The sequence below is a fragment of the Echiichthys vipera genome (genome assembly GCF_963691815.1).
Source record: "Echiichthys vipera genome assembly, chromosome: 19".
In the NCBI taxonomy this organism is placed as follows: domain Eukaryota; kingdom Metazoa; phylum Chordata; class Actinopteri; order Perciformes; family Trachinidae; genus Echiichthys; species Echiichthys vipera.
This window is the reverse complement of record NC_139844.1, coordinates 10511061-10527151: the sequence shown is the minus strand read 5'-3', so window position 1 is coordinate 10527151 and position 16091 is coordinate 10511061. Positions and strand designations below refer to the sequence as shown.

The 16091-nt window shown below is 39.6% G+C and overlaps 1 protein-coding gene across 1 annotated transcript; it reads left to right on the top strand.

Moving 5' to 3' along the window:
- On the top strand, positions 1–7290 carry tmem181 (transmembrane protein 181). The gene is made up of 17 exons (XM_083933737.1): positions 1–98; positions 362–465; positions 1794–1861; positions 2291–2381; positions 2547–2665; positions 2949–3065; positions 3157–3237; positions 3376–3475; positions 3966–4096; positions 4194–4285; positions 4376–4433; positions 4519–4621; positions 4714–4765; positions 4862–4944; positions 5563–5652; positions 5740–5806; positions 5896–7290. Exons 1-17 carry the CDS (start codon positions 91–93, stop codon positions 5978–5980), a joined length of 1449 nt encoding a protein of 482 aa, XP_083789863.1. The 5' UTR covers positions 1–90; the 3' UTR covers positions 5981–7290.
- The last annotated feature ends 8801 nt before the right edge of the window (positions 7291–16091 follow it).

Genomic DNA, 16091 nt, shown 5'->3' with positions numbered 1-16091 from the left:
GTTGTCGCAGGCTGATGTTGACACACGGATGTTCGATTAACTGCGAAATTTAACGGTTCTTCTGGGCTCCGGGACCGTGAACCGACAGAAATGGAGCTGTAAGTACAGCGACTTAGAGTTAGAGACATGTCCGCGATGTTTTACCGTTTGAGGAGTAGTGTTAAAACCATAGTGAAGCTCTTTTTATGCCATCTGTTAACTAGCATGGATGCTAGCTGTGTTGACATACCTGCTGAAACCACAGTAGGCTAACAACATTAACCACAAAACAACCTTTAATCACGTCGGTTCGTTTCTCTCCCTTTCTCCTCGGTGATCATCGTGTGTGTCAACTCTTAATGAATGTCTCCCCCTGTGACAGGTTGGCCCCCATGCGCCTCTACACCCTGTCCAAGAGACACTTCGTGTTGGTCTTCGTGTGTTTCCTCATCTGCTTTGGCCTCACAGTCTTCATTGGGATTGCAGGTATATAAGGCTGATTAACACTGGGTGTTGTTGGCAGTGTTGGAAAGTGACTGAGTAAATTAACTCACTGAGTTCTGTACTAAAGTACAAGTTTGAGGTACTTGTACTTTAGTTGAGTAATTCCATGTTATGCTACTTTATACTTTTACTCCACTACATTTAGTTGTAGTTGTTTTACAGATTAAGATTATTAATACAAAATAGTACCAACAAATAGGATGTATTGTTATAGATTAAGCTACACAGCAGTGTATAAAATAATTAAAATTAGCCCCACCTTTATCAGCTGCAACATTAAAGTGATATTAACATTATTATATCAGTAATTATAATACAGTCATGCATTATTCTGAAACTGAATTAGTACTTTTACTTGTACTAATACTCTTGCACTTTTACTTGAGTAACATTTTGAATGCAGGACTTTTACTTGTAACAGAGTATTTCTACAATGTGGTATGTAATGATGCCAGTGATCCGACGTTACGTAAATGAGACTGACTCGACTTGATCAGAAAGCTCCGTACTAAAAGGGGTGATTTGTGCTGCAGAGAAATATGACAGTTTTTAAAATTTGATTAAGCTTCAGAACAATTAAGGTTTTTATTACATTATTTTATTACGCAGTCGTAAACTAAAGTGAACTAAGGCATGAAACCCTGTCCGGCCCTGTTCACAAGTCATTTTAACTCAGACTTTAGGTGATTTAGGAGATTCAAGTCATTATCCTGCTTGACTCCATCACCGACTGTTATCCAGGGTGCTTGAAATCCTTGAAAACTCTCGCATTTTTGTGTGATGTTATCAAGGTTTGAATAAAGTTCTTGAAATTGCTTTAAATGTTCTGTTGATTGGGATGTCATCTATGATATAACAAAGAGAAAATATCATCTACATAGTTGAGATTGAAAACAGCATTTCTTTTGCCATTTTTGCATGAAAAATAATTTAGACGTTTAACAGATGATCATTATTTGTCCTTCTGTAGAAAGCGGTCTCAAAATATAATGTTGGTTGATTATAGGACAATAATATCTAATTTAATGTAATGAACAAGTGCAGTAGTAAGTATACTGGATACTGAGTATTGTACTGTATCAGATGTGTAGTTTACCACAGCTGTACGGTGCTGGAAAAGCATGAAAATGCACCTTGAAATGTTTGAAAAGTGCTTGAATTGGACTTTGGAAAAGGTGGAGGAACCCTGGTTATCAAGCTTTGATAACAGAACACTTTAAGAATGGCACTTCGCCACTGCTCCTCTGCTGCTGTCTGGAGATTGCAGTGGTTCAGTTTGTGAAAAATGTATGTTTTCTTAATTTTTGTAGGTCCTAGGATTATTGCTGAGCAAGAGCACAATGGCGATCAGTTACTTCTCAAAAACTTCTCAGTTAAGGTAAGCATTAAGAGGTGTGTGTTGCCGTAACAGCAAGCATTGCACATCCTTATATATAGACTATATTAGACTTAGATATGTTAAGATAAAGTCCTTCTTCCAAACCACTATATACTACTACTATACTATGATAGACTCATCAATTAGTTGATTAAAGTTAATAAACAGATCTGTAAAACTGAGTTTCTCCTCAAAGAATCATGCAGAAGTACCACTTTAAATGTGTGTTCATAGGTCATTCAGCATGAAAAAACGTTAAAAAGGGAATTCTTAGTCGAACATAATCAAAATGTCCAGTTTGGTATTATGATCTAAGCAAAGATGCCTTCTTACTGGAAATAACAGCATGTGTGTTTCAGTGACTCCAATATATAAGTAAACCTTACAATGATTAAACAATGAATTAAGTCATTCTTTGTATGTTTTCAGACTGGGCCCTTCAATCTCGTTTCTCCTCCCCTCACCACCTACAACCAGCAGCTGTGGCTCACCTGTGTGATGCAGACTGAACACATCAATAGTAAGAGCACAGAACGAGCTACAGAAAACAACTGTTTACCACAACAGTTGAATGTTGAGGGTGCATGATTCGACACGCCTCAAATAACTTTTGCCCTGTATTATTTTTGCAAACATACTGGACGCTGGTAAATGGCAATGTGTCTTTTACTGCTCTCTTTGTCAGTGGGAGACTTCCAGCAGCCTTTCGAGATCAATGTCGAGCTAAAGGGAGTGATGCAAGACGCCAGCGTGATGCACATTAACAACGTGCACCAGAAATCACGAACACTACACTGCGGGGCTGTAAGTGTCAATCAGCAAACCCCGCCACCTTCCTGTCTCACAGTATGCTCGATTGTCATTAATCATTTAGTCAGGCAGCAGCCGTACCAACCAGCAAAGTAGTGCGTATGAAATGTTATTTATGATGTGAAACGAGGTTGCAGCATAGCGATGAGTGCAGGATGGAGTTTGATCATCGTGTTGGATAGACGGGGAGCACAGTAACATCCTCAGAGCTGTTTGTTGATGGTGCAGTAGGATTGTTGATGGTGACGCAGCGTTTCTCGTCTTTTTTTCCTGACAGAAATGTGATGAGATCATCGTGCTGCATCTTGGATATCTGAACTACACCCAGTATCAGGTCATGGTCAGCTTCAAAGGCCTCGAAAATATCACATATGAAATTAAGGTCAAGTTTGTGGTAAGTGACAAACACTGGCAGGATTTTTCTTCCAGCTCATAAAACAAACTCTTTTTTTAATCTTTTTGTTTCTTTTTTTTCACTTTCTCAGTGGAAAACATACAACCCCACCTTCTCACAAGTGGAGATCTGGTTCCGGTTTGTCTTTGTGGTGTTGACCTTTATGGTGACGGTAAGAGAACAGATTACTTTCTCTCTTTCTTTAGGTCTTCATTAATATCACATAACCAGTATTCCAGACTGACCAAATCAGTGACTTCAAATCCATGTTGTCTGCAGGACTAACATTGTTTTTCTCTGCATGTCCCAGTGTATGTTTGCACACTCACTGAGGAAGTTTTCTATGAGGGATTGGGGCATAGAACAGAAGTGGATGTCTATCCTGCTCCCTTTGCTGCTACTCTACAACGGTGAGCTCAGCAGTCATATTTGACTCCTGAAACACAACCTGTACAATCAGCATTACCTTTATATTACCTTTTTAACCTTTACAACTGCACCTTTTTAGGTTCACAAGAACTGTGCTTCCATTGTGTCAATATTAAAAACTAGTCCAACTTCAAGGCCCATATTTTTATTTTATTCTGATGATTTCATGTCCAGTATTCTGTTTGTTTATATTTAACCTTATTCTACATTTATATTCATATGTTACACCTTTCTATTCACTTACATTTAATCTGCACTATGCACTACTTTGAGGTTTATTTAAGGCTCAGGTTGCTCAGGTCTTTACATTTGATTTTTTAAGTGCATTGTTGAAGGAGCCGGAGACTCAGGAATTCCATTGCCAATGACTGCTGTAAACTGTTATTGTTGTGCATATGACAAGTACACCATCTTGAATCTAGAGTTATTGAGGTGTGTTTCTTATTGTGTTTTGTTGCTGTTGCTGTTCAGATCCATTTTTCCCGTTGTCATTCCTGGTGAACAGCTGGTTTCCGGGGACGTTAGACGCTTTCTTCCAGGCGCTGTTCCTGTGCGCCCTGCTGCTCTTCTGGCTCTGTGTTTATCATGGCATCAGGGTTCAGGTGGGTCCAGTACTTACACCTATACTTTAATGATATCCTGTCATTTTTAAATCATATTATGAATACTATTTCATGTGTTTTTGTGTCGTTGCTGCAGGGTGAGAGGAAATGTCTGACCTTCTACCTGCCTAAGCTGATCATTGTGGGTCTTCTGTGGCTCTCGGCGGTTACACTGGGCATATGGCAAACGTAAGTTTGTTTGCCACTGACAACAAGCAGCCTAATTCAAACTGTGAAGTACAAATGAAAATATATACTCTCCTTTTTCTGAATTTGCAGGGTTAATGAACTCCAAGACCCTACCTATCAGTATAAAGTGGACATAGTGAACTTTCAGGTGTTGTTTTTTAATGAGCAGTATTCTTATATTTATACGTCTTCATTTGCCCAGCGGTTTAATAAAGGCCATGTTATTTCTCCAGGGCATGAAGATCTTCTTCTTGATTATAGTTGCCCTCTACATCCTTTACCTGATCTTCCTGGTCGTCCGAGCTTGTTCTGAACTCAAGAACATGCCTTACTCAGGTATCACAGCGATATCGCACCTCTCTGTATTTTAATTCAAGTGCATTGCTGTTAGTATGATAACATCATTGTGCTGTGTTTTCAATCACTAGATCTCCGGCTCAGGTTTTTGACGGCGCTCACATTTGTGGTCCTTGTTATAAGGTGTGTTTTTAAAGAAAATGTCAAATTTAAAGAAGTTTGATAAGGCTCTTTGTGGTTAATTTGATCATGTTGTTCTCGTGGCTCTTTCTCCTCCAGCATGGTCATTCTCTACCTGAGGTTTGGTGCCAAGGCCCTGCAAAACAATTTTGTGGCTGAACTATCGACTCATTACCAGAACTATATCCTTTTGAAACAATATTTCATTTCCACCATGATGATGTAAAGTTATAATCCGTAAGAGTTTCATCTAGTTAATTGTCTGTTAAGTGATTTTCTATGAAAAAGTGAGTTAAAACAATGGTGATTTATCATTTGACCCATGCACGTGTTGCCTCCTAAATGTGATGTTAGTGGCGCTTCTGACATTAGTTGGTCTGTCGGTTGAGCTTGGCACTGTCGGTTATGCTGCGTTCACTTGTAATTGGAAATCTGGATCTTCCAACTTCTGAGTCAGGCTTGTAGTAAGGGCAGAAGTGTAATAGGAACGTGTGTGTGTGTGTGTGTGTGTGTGTGTGTGTATGGATTTATGAGGGTAACTTATAGGAGAAGGGCCAGAAGTAGAGAGGTGAATGTGTTTCAATAAAGTTTACAAAAGAACAAAAAAAAAGAAAACGTGACGTGAAGATGGAGGCTCTGAAAACACAGGCTCGCCTGCCGTCACATCTTACTGCCAAAGAGGCCGCTAGAAAAAAAAAAAAATATCCCAAATCTTACGGATTATGAGTTTAAATATACAGTGTGAGATACCATGGTGATGTCTTAAACAGTGAGAAATGATTCCTTAACTCCAGACATACCAGCTGAATTTTTATCATTCTATGGCCTTCTCAACTTCTACTTGTACACGTTGGCGTTTGTGTATTCCCCTTCCAAAAATGCACTTTATGGTAGATAATACAGTACATTTACAAATTCAGTAGATAATGGCGATGGCTTAATTAAGGTATTAACCCAACTGATTTGTAATTTCCCAGACTCCCAGTTAAAAGATAATCCTGCTTTCTCCATGCTAAATGACTCGGACGATGAAGTAATATACGGGTAAGTGTTTGTGTATTTAATTGTTTTTGTTGGAGGTATTCAGTGTCAACTTGCGCAAACCAACGGATGTTTTCTTTGTCTTTGTAAAGGAGTGATTATGAAGATATGCCTTTACAAAACGGACGCGCTATCAAAGCAACCGCCAAGTACCAGGACGAGAGCGACAGCGACTGATGAGATCACTGACTGGATTGTTGTTCCTCTTTTGTTTCCCTGTTAGAAACTATGAGAATACAGTAAAAAAACTATCATGTGTATGTGTAAATAAGGAGTACTGGCATTGGTAAGTGTACATAACTATATTTTTAAAAAAAGGGTCAATGTCTACTGAATGTACTGTACTTTTACTGAAAGTTGTGGCATGCAGCAACTCAGACTTAATTGTTTATGCTTTCAGTCTCATTGAAAACAAAGGAAACCAACTCTAATGTAAAATGATAACATTTTCCCCCGTTTGTAAACCTTTTCCCTCATAACCAGCATTTGTTCACAACCTGGTAGTTAGAAGTGATCGGGAAAAGTGCTAATATCTTCTTTTTTTTTTGTGAAATCAATGCTTTGCGTCGAACCGCTGTTGTCTCTTTATTGCACTGTTGTTGTTTTTTTCATTGCTTTCTGCTCTGACAGCAAACATCTGGCCAAAGCTGAGGAACATTACACTGGTGGTAGAAAGTAAAGGCCATAAGTGCACTCTCACAGAACATTGTGGCTCGCCAGCACTGACATGAGTGATCGGAGGAATTTAAGTGCCATAGCAGTGTTGGCTGTTGACAAATTATTTTTCCTCAGACGTGTTTTTAAAAAATACAGAGCCTTCGTTGGAGTAGATGCCACTTGTCTCTTACTACTTCTTATTCTGGGAAAGCAGCTTTGTTATTGCACTTGCTGAAAATATTAATTTCCTTTTTGAAAAGTGAAGACGTTTGATACTGTATTATACCTGGATGAATGGCTTTGGATGAATTGTGTGGATTTTACACAACTTACTGAAAACAGACTACTGATTTATCATGTCAAACATTTCTTATTCTGCACATACAGTAGTTTTACAATTGGCCAAATACGTTTTGCCTTATGTAGATCATTCTTTTATTTTATAGTACAAATGTTCATGCATATATTGAAGTTTTTCTAAGTGAACTTCCATTATATTGCTTACAATGTGTAATGGCTGCCCTTTTCATAATGGACAAAAACGACTACTTTCTGATTTGATTCCTTTCTTTACAAATAACATCTAAACATGTGTTCTAATCAAGATGGTGCCTTGTCTTTACATTTCTTCTAAATGGGCTTTAGTCTCAAATGTGTAAATGCTTTGACATAAATGTACATTTTTGATTATTTCAGTGTGAATGTAGTTTACGATGGTTTAAGGTGGTTAAATGAGGCTATTGTGGGTCCTGATGTGTTGGAAGCGCTTGAAGTTTTTTTGTTGCTTCAGGAGATAAAAGCTGTACTGTACATGTAGCATCATTCTGTCATGTCCCATGTAAATAAAGCAAAGTATATACAGCATAGTACTGTTTAATGTAGCCAATATGACCAAACAGGACATGCTGGTTCTGAAAAAATACAGAAAATCTTACACATTTCAAACCCTTCAGGTAGATTGTAGTTGGTTCAGACGGCTAGCCCAAAAGCACTGAAGATGCAGTACATGGATTTGTTCTCCCATCTTACCGTAATACACATTAAATTCAGTCCACATTTAAACACTAAAAGTCAGTGACAAAATATGACCACCACTACAAAGTGCACACTGATAGTTGCTGGCCAAATAGAAAACCTTTATTCAACATTACTAGTGTATTTTACCATCAGTAGAGTTGTCCCAGAAGCAGGCGCTGGCTGTTTGCAGACCTGCTCCATTTTTCTGCATGATGATGCAAGTTACTGTGGGAAGAAAACACTACCTTTAAGAACAATCTCACAGCCCAAGAACCATCACAATATTAGTTTTACCAATGTATTTGAAAGGCTTCCCCAATTTGCTGAGTTGACTGCTCCACTACGCTGGTGGTCCAATGGTGAACTCTGCTGTGCTGGTGGGCATTTCCTCCTATGGCTGTGTCTACTGACTACACATTTAAACAAAGTGGTGTTTGCTTAATTAAGAATTTATCAACACACACAGTCTACCTCTTAATAGCCTAATGGTGCTCTTAACAGCTAGATAATGCAGCTTGTTTTAATGCATGACTTTGTGATCTGAATCATACAGTGGTGGAGGAAGTACTCTTTTACTTAAGTAAAAGCAATAATAGCACACTTTAGAAATACTCTGTTACAAGTAAAAGTCCTGCATTCAAAAGTATTAACATTAAAATGTAATTAAAGTTAAACAATAAAAATAAAGGTAGTCATGCAAAACGGTCCATTTCAGAATATTATATAAGCAGATTGTAATTATTGATAGATGAATGTAAATATGTAAAAGGTGCAATGTTTCCTCTGAAATGTAGTGGAGTAAAAGTATAAAGTAGATTAAACTGGAATTACTCAAGTAAAGTACCTCAAAATTATAGAAAAGGTACAGTGAGTAAATGTATGCAGTTACTTTCCAACACTGATATCATATAGTACATTTTATCCAGCAAAAAAGTTGCATTGATCTTTATGGCGTTACAATATAAGAGTACAGATTTGAACGTTGCCTAGCAACCCTTGCAGCGCTCCCCTTAGCAACCAACAGGTCGCTGAACAAAGTGGCAGGCTAGAGGAAAAAATGGGTTTATAGAAGATAAACTTTGTGAATAATTCGTCTAATCTAATCCTTTTGCTTACCTCTTTTATGACTTTGCTCACTTCTTCAACGATGAACGCAGTCTGTTTGTAACGAAACAGTTCAATTTAAAGCTAGCCAGTCAGTCAACGTGGCTACGTTACTCTGCTTTGACTTTACAACCTTAGGTAAAGACATTCAAATGTTATGCTAATTATGATATAAAAAAATATTAAACATAAAATAGCTGGGCGATGTTTGTAGGTGATGAAAATACAATAACTCACCTCATCTTATGTCTGATACTCGCCCATTGTTTACAACCTCTGATATGAGCCAAGATAGCGTTAATGTTTACCCACTCAGGAACAGGACTTCCGGTATCATTTCCCTCAGAACAAGAAAAACTGGTTTATTTTAAAAGAAACCAGTAATTCGTGATAATGAGTTGGTGATGACGAAAAAAATGCGAGTTGGAAATTGCATAGGTAAGGGACCGGGTACATGGACGGTACCGGCCCCTGCTGGTCATTTGTGGTACACATTAAACTGACTGACGCAGATCTCGCGATATTTCACTCGCTGACTACTCTACAGACACTTCAGGTAGGTTAATGGTTTAACAACCCTGCTCCTTTTTGGATATCGTCGTTTCTCGACATTTTGTAGGATACATTTTTTGCGTTTGCTCGTCTAGTTTTTATGCTATGTTGAGAAATCCACAGCGTTAATTGCTAACTACACTAGGCTAGCTGATCTGCTAACGCGAGTTAACACTCGGCGGGGCAACGTTAACGGGAGGTGAAGTTTACCTAAAAGGTCCAAATCAGCTGTAATTTAGCATTGACCAACGTAAGTGTCAACTTTTATAATTAGAATGATTTTAAATACATCAGTTCGAACAGCTACTTAAACAGGTTTAGTTATTCGTGAATAATAGCAGTAATAATAATATTACTACTACTACTAATAATAATAATAATAGTAATACCAATATTATGTTCAGTACCATTCAAAATCATGTACAGTATTAATGTTTAAAATATTTTTTGACTGAAATTGCTTTTAGGAGAGTGTTTCATACCATGGAAGATGTTATATTGATAATCAGGCGCAATATTCTCGCCGTTACATCATGCTTTGTCATTTCCACTTGACTCCTTGGACACTTTATTTTCATTTCACCTATTTGATGATCTTTTGCTGTCATATATTGTTAATGATATCTTATATTGAACAAGTTCTGCTTTTTAGATTGATGTACCGGTTCTGCCTCATCGCGAGAGTCCAAATATTGGTTGTTTATTGTAACTTAGTTATAGATAGTTTTATGCATTTGCACAGATTCCAATGGGCTCTAAGGGCGCGCTCAGACTATCCTCCCGGACCGAGACCCGGACTTTAGGGTACTTGTCCCCCCTCCCTCTCCCCCCCCGCGCCCCAGCCCCGTTTGTACTCACACTACCAGGGCCTCGGCCAATGCTTCTTGCTGTCCATACGCCTTCAAGCCGTAACACGTCACACGCATTGATCGCGTGTGTGTGGCTTTGTTTACAAATCTTTCCATAGACCTCGGAGTTTTTGTGCGTCTTGTCGACTGTTTTAGAATATTTTCATCCGACCAAATCTGCAGTAAACACAACGTGAACCTTTCACCACCATTGTTGTTGTTGTTAAATGTCCGCGCATGGTCCGTCCTTCTATTTACATGTCCGAACAGGCGGACATAACGCTACTGCCTTAGGGCTCGTGCTCGTGCTCGTACACGTGCGCACGCTCGTGCTCGTACATGTGCAAACGGCTCCGCTAAAGCCCACCTCTTTCAAGCGGGCCGTGGCGGCCCAGCTGGCCCCAGTTGAGCGCAGAGCGGGTGCGCTCACACTACTTAAAGGTACTAGACTTTAGCTGAAAAACCGGTTTTGGCCGCGGCCAAAAGGATAGTGTGAGCACGCTGTAAGTTGCCAACCCTTAAATGTGTTACGTTACTTCAGTGCAATTCAATGTGTCAGACCGAGTACAGCTCAGTGTCCGTCACCAGAGGGAGCCAGAGCTTCATGTGTGTTTGTGAAAGCGGTCGCTCTCAAAGAGAAACGTCTGTATTCTGATTATATTCACACACACGATTCCGTCATGAGAAGCATTTATGCAAAATCTTATGCATGTACTTTAACTGAATAAACAAACGATTCTACCTCCATTAAAGATTTAAAGAGGATTTTAAGATAACCTCGTGCAGTGATGGCTTATTGGACAGCAACACACCACGTGACCAGAAATACCATTAACCCATATTTACTATCATCATGTTCCCTAACAAAATGTGCGAGACTGAATTATATTGTGGCGATTATGCATTAAACATCCAGCTGCGCGTCTGCAATGTATTGGTGTGTATATATTTAATTTATTAAAATAATGTTGAACCGTGAGTGAGACTGGTTGTGCGGTGAATCAGTAGTTTACCACAGCCCCTTTCTCAGTATCGCTTCTCGGCCTTTTGGCTAAGATCAAGTGTAGTATCTGTTCTTATCAGTTTAATATCTGATACGTCCCCTACCCGGGGACCATATATTAAATTGATTTTTGGAATAGGGAGATGGAATAGGGGCTTGCTCCGTCCACTCCACGCATCGACCTGGTATTGCAGTACCTCCAGGAACGGTGCACCCCCTCTCGATGTGAAAAATAAATATTTATATATGTGTTTTGTAATTATGAGCCCACACATTCGGTCTACGTCATATATCCCGCAACGGGGCAACTGCGTATTTACACTTAACTATTAATCATGCTACACACACAGGCCCGAAATACACACACATGCACAAACAGGACCTATACATGCAATTAAGGAGAGATGTTAGAGTGAGGGGGGTGCCAGTCACCGGCACCACGAGCATTTGGGGGTTCGGTGCCTTGCTCAACAGCACCTCTGCAGTGCCCAGGAGATGAACTGGCACCTCTCCAGTCACCAGCCACGTTTTATCTGTCTGTACTGTAAATGGTTCAACACATTTGCATGGATTGCAATGGGCTCTAAATTGCCTTTATTGATTATTGAGATATGTTGTGTATAAGTGTATTTTGTATAACCCTCAGGTTGCTGAAGTTTCAGAGCACTTTCCAGCATAGTCACCAGAATATCATCTTTTTTGCAGAGCTTAATTTAGCTTCTATATTTTATTTATTTTCATCCACATACATGCACTTCCATCATTAGACGGCTTATACTAAATCTCAATCATGCATTTTAACCGAATCAACAACAAAATCTACCTCCATTAAAGCTTTAAAGAAGGTATTCTTGTAATGATGGCTGATTGGGTCTCATTGTGTTTTACAATGACTTCTATCCTTGTTTGTGATGCGTGGTGTCAGCCTGCTAAAGGGGACCAAGCTGTAATGCATGTCACTTTAAACCTCTAAATTTTTGATATGCTTGTTGTCTCTGATTACAGGTGAGAGCATGAATGCGGTCCCCCTCCACCAGGAAGTATGCAGCTGAGACAACGATACAGCTTGCCCCCAAGTGTATGTTGCATAGACTGTTGACATCATCTGTATGTTTTCCATGTGTGAAATTGTCCATTTTAAAACAGCTATTTATTTGTGATAGATGTTGAAACCATTGAAGAATGTATGTTTTACACCATTTCAAGTCTGTGACTTTGCATTAAAGGTTGAATATGTAGAATGAGCATAAATCGCCATCTAGTGCCTCAAGATCGAAGTCGCAACAACAAAACATTATTCCACCACTGAGGTTGCCAGGTTGGTCGGAACCGGCCCAGTAACCCATCCCCTCCGGCAAAACACACCATAAAAACAAGTATTAGAGGAGTTTGACTGACAGTTACCGTTAGCCGGTACAGCTAAGTAAACATGAAAGTTAGCTTACTGATCAAGGAGAAACGTAGCCATTTGGGCGTGCGATTTAATGTCGTTGAACTCCTTCATCTCAGTCCATAGAGTGAATGATTGGCCCATGACTGTTTTTTTTGTCCGTCTCCGATCATTTAGCTGCTGGGACAAATAACACCCCCTTCACTGAGGCTCCAGTAGCTGCACCTGCAACCTGCAATGCCCGCCGCTATTAGCTGGTACAATGTAAACAGAACGTGACAGAAGTCATTGTTAAACCTGTCAATGTTTAAAAAAATATTAATTCAGACAAAATATATATTTTTTTAAATGGAAAAGCAATACTTTCGTTCTTTACCCCTCAAAACGCCCCTTGGTGTATTATTTAAAAAAATATATATATATAACTTTTAATAAAGATTCTACACAACCAACCTTTAAGTAAATGTTTTTTGATTGTTAAATGATTTCCAAATAAACACATCTTACTTTAAGATGTGTGAGAATGCTTTGTCTTTTCTAAAATGCTGTTTATTGACATTTGTCACTTTTTTCTTTATAAATTCCTTTATGCAGCTGGGACTCTGATTAAAAATAGTTCAATATTTCTGAGAAAAATTTACCTTCCTGTTTCTAACTTTTCCATGGCCTGCGGCACTGGGCAGCTTCCCGTAGGCAGCTTCCCGTAGGCAGCTTCCCGTAGGCAGTTTCCCGTAGGCAGCTTCCCGTAGGCAGCTTCCCGTAGGCAGCTTCCCGTAGGCAGTTTCCCGTAGGCAGCTTCCCGTAGGCAGCTTCCCGTAGGCAGTTTCCCGTAGGCAGCTTCCCGTAGGCAGCTTCCCGTAGGCAGCTTCCCCGGCCGCCACCCATTCTTTTTTCTGTCACTCTCGCCACACAACGCGCAGTGCATGACGGGAAGATCTTAAAAACCGTTACGTTTCTGCGGTGCTTTTACACCAAACATACCGGGAAAAAGGTGGTTTATTGGTATTTAAGAACATTCAATTTTCATGTTGTGTATTATGAATATAATGTGTAAACCGTCACAGAGAGTAGCTTGTCCCAGAAGTAGTCCTCTGTCTCCGCCCACTTTGCTTTATTTACCTGTCAGGGGAGACTCCATGATCACGGAGGTGGGTCTTTCATGGGGACAGAAAAGTGCGGTGGTGGGCAGTCATCAACTGTATTAAAGAAGGTATTTGGAAATGCAGAAACCTAACTGCTTTTAAAAATGTCTCTATTCCAGCAGATTCTGTGGCAAAGGTTGGCAGGGATTACATCATAAGAGACAGACTGAAATATGATGATAAAAAAATGGAAAACTGGTGGAAAATAGAGACGATTCCCGTTGCTTTGATGGACAATTCTTAAAATGAGGGAAAAAATGAAATAGAATAAAATAAAGCTGCATGGATGTCTACTTAATCTCTATGTGTCTTTCACTGGAATGTGTGATGGCAGATGTAAATGTGACTCACTGATTAGGAGTTTTATTGGTGACTGGATGTTGTAATTGAATTAACCCATGTATGGCTGCAACTCTTTTCAAAGTTCTTAGCCGAAGTGTAACTGTTGGTGACGGGATATTGTTATTGTGTGATTTATGTATGAATGTAATAATTTTGACTGAATTTAATAAAGGCTTCTAAAAAGTGAAAAGCGGGTCTTCCATGGTGAGGCACGGCCATTGTACTGGGGCTGTCTGACCCGTGCATATTCCTCAAATGTGGGAATCTCGACTGCAGAGTTTGTGGTAGTGGGGGACTGCGTGCGCGCTCTGCCCCTGCGATGATGTTCAAAGATCAAACATTTACCTGGAGTTCTAGTTACATCTGATGACGTATGCGGAAGTACCTCCAGTCGATTACCTCATAGACCAAATCAAATGTAAACGTGACTGTTGTGTGTCTTTCCATTAGAGGAATATACGTATTAGGTAGAGTTCACTTCAAAGCGTATTGTTTATAGTCATGTAGATGCCAAAGTGTGTTTTTACTGTGGGGATTGGTTCAAGATAGTTAATCTGTCATGCAACATTAACAGTGAATGTTTCAGTCTAAGTATCAAAGAAGAATGTAGAATAAAGATCGATATGAACAAAGCTGGACATGAAATAACAAAAACCATACTGTACATGTAGAATAAAAATGTGAAATAAGAGTATTTATGCACATTATCTCCATCACCCCATAAAGCAGAAAATACACACGTTCAAAATCCATTTTCACCATGCTTTTCAGAGTCTGTGAATGATGTGAACTACACGTTTATGAAGTTTTCTGTTTAGATGCGTCAATGAGGCGTTTTCTAAGGCTGACTTTTACTGACTGTTGGAGAAATGTACGGACGCAAACAGACAAAGTGTAGTAAAATAAACACCTAAATGTGTAGTTTGGATGTTTTCTTTCCACATGTTGAAGTAAAAAGGCCCAAAATCTCAAAGGTCATATTTAGGTTTTAAACAGTTGCTGACGCTGAGGTGTGACGGTGTGTTTGACTACTTTTCTGTCATTATGAACAATTCATCAGTTAAATGAGAAAGTTACCCACAGTCTAATCTATAATGAAAAGAATCATCATTTGCAGCCTCGTACAAACTTTTTATATTATATCATTTTCCAGATGTGTTTCTTTTTGTCATTTTTCCAGATTTCCATCAATAACATGTTTGCTCACATGGCTCTCCTGACCTCTTTTAGTGACATTAACTGTGCAGTTCATAGTGTGGTCCACACTTTTGTCACCAGGTGGCGCTGTTGCACCAGGATTAAATGCTTCAACAATCCGAGAGAGGATTCATTTTACATTTGGCCCCTTGTCCTAATTTTTCTGCCTTTTTGGCAGCCCAGTTTTAAAGAACTGTTGGGAAAGTAACTTGTAAATGTGACAGATTATTATTAAGAGTAGGTTGAATTTCTTACTAAATGTTTACTTTACATTTCCTGGAAATGAATATTGGATAAGTTAATGCGGGGTTTTCTGTTTTACAAGACATTAGGGAAGGAATTCAGAGGGGAAAGTATGTGTTGTGAGCCGTTTGGTGCAAAATCAGTGCACATAGAAAAGGTCTATTTCCATTTCAGCTCTTAAAAAATGAGATAAAGAGACCGAACTCCATTTCCCATGATGCTTTGTTCTCACTCCGCAGTGATGTGGGGTGTGGTGTTTGAATGACTGTGTGTGTGTGTGTGTGTGTGTGTGTGTGTGTGTGTGTGTGTGTGTGTGTGTGTGTGTGTGTGTGTGTGTGTGTGTGTGTGTGTGTGTGTGTGTGTGTGTGTGTGTGTGTGTGTGTGTGTGTGTGTGTGTGTGTGTGTGTGTGTGTGTGTGTGTGTGTGTAGGAGGGGAGCTCCGTCTCTCCGCACAGACCGAGAGCCGCAAACCCAGCTCGGGTGCATCAGTGAGCGGAGGACCGGAGGATGCGGTGTGGCGGATCTACCGGGCGTCGATATGAGTGCGTTATCTGATTCAAATGTCTTAATTGTCGGCGTTGTTGGATCTTTTTTCACCGAGTGAATCTGGACGTGGACCTGCAATGGAGCGTCGATCCAACGCGTGAGAGCTGCTGACCGTGTGTGAGCTGATGTAACAGACAATAAGGAGAGGAGAGCAGACATTAGACACAGTGGCAGTCCATTATTTGTGTTGGTAATTAAAGGAATCAGTGTTAAGGTCATATATGATAAACAAGCCATCCTGAATTTG

What these genes read in the sequence shown, in the direction of transcription:
- tmem181 (XM_083933737.1), top strand. An exon ending in AGTCTTCATTGGGATTGCAG is followed by an intron (nt 466 to 1,793) that starts GTATATAAGGCT and finishes TAATTTTTGTAG; the next exon opens with GTCCTAGGATTATTGCTGAG. An exon ending in GAACACTACACTGCGGGGCT is followed by an intron (nt 2,666 to 2,948) that starts GTAAGTGTCAAT and finishes TTTTCCTGACAG; the next exon opens with AAATGTGATGAGATCATCGT.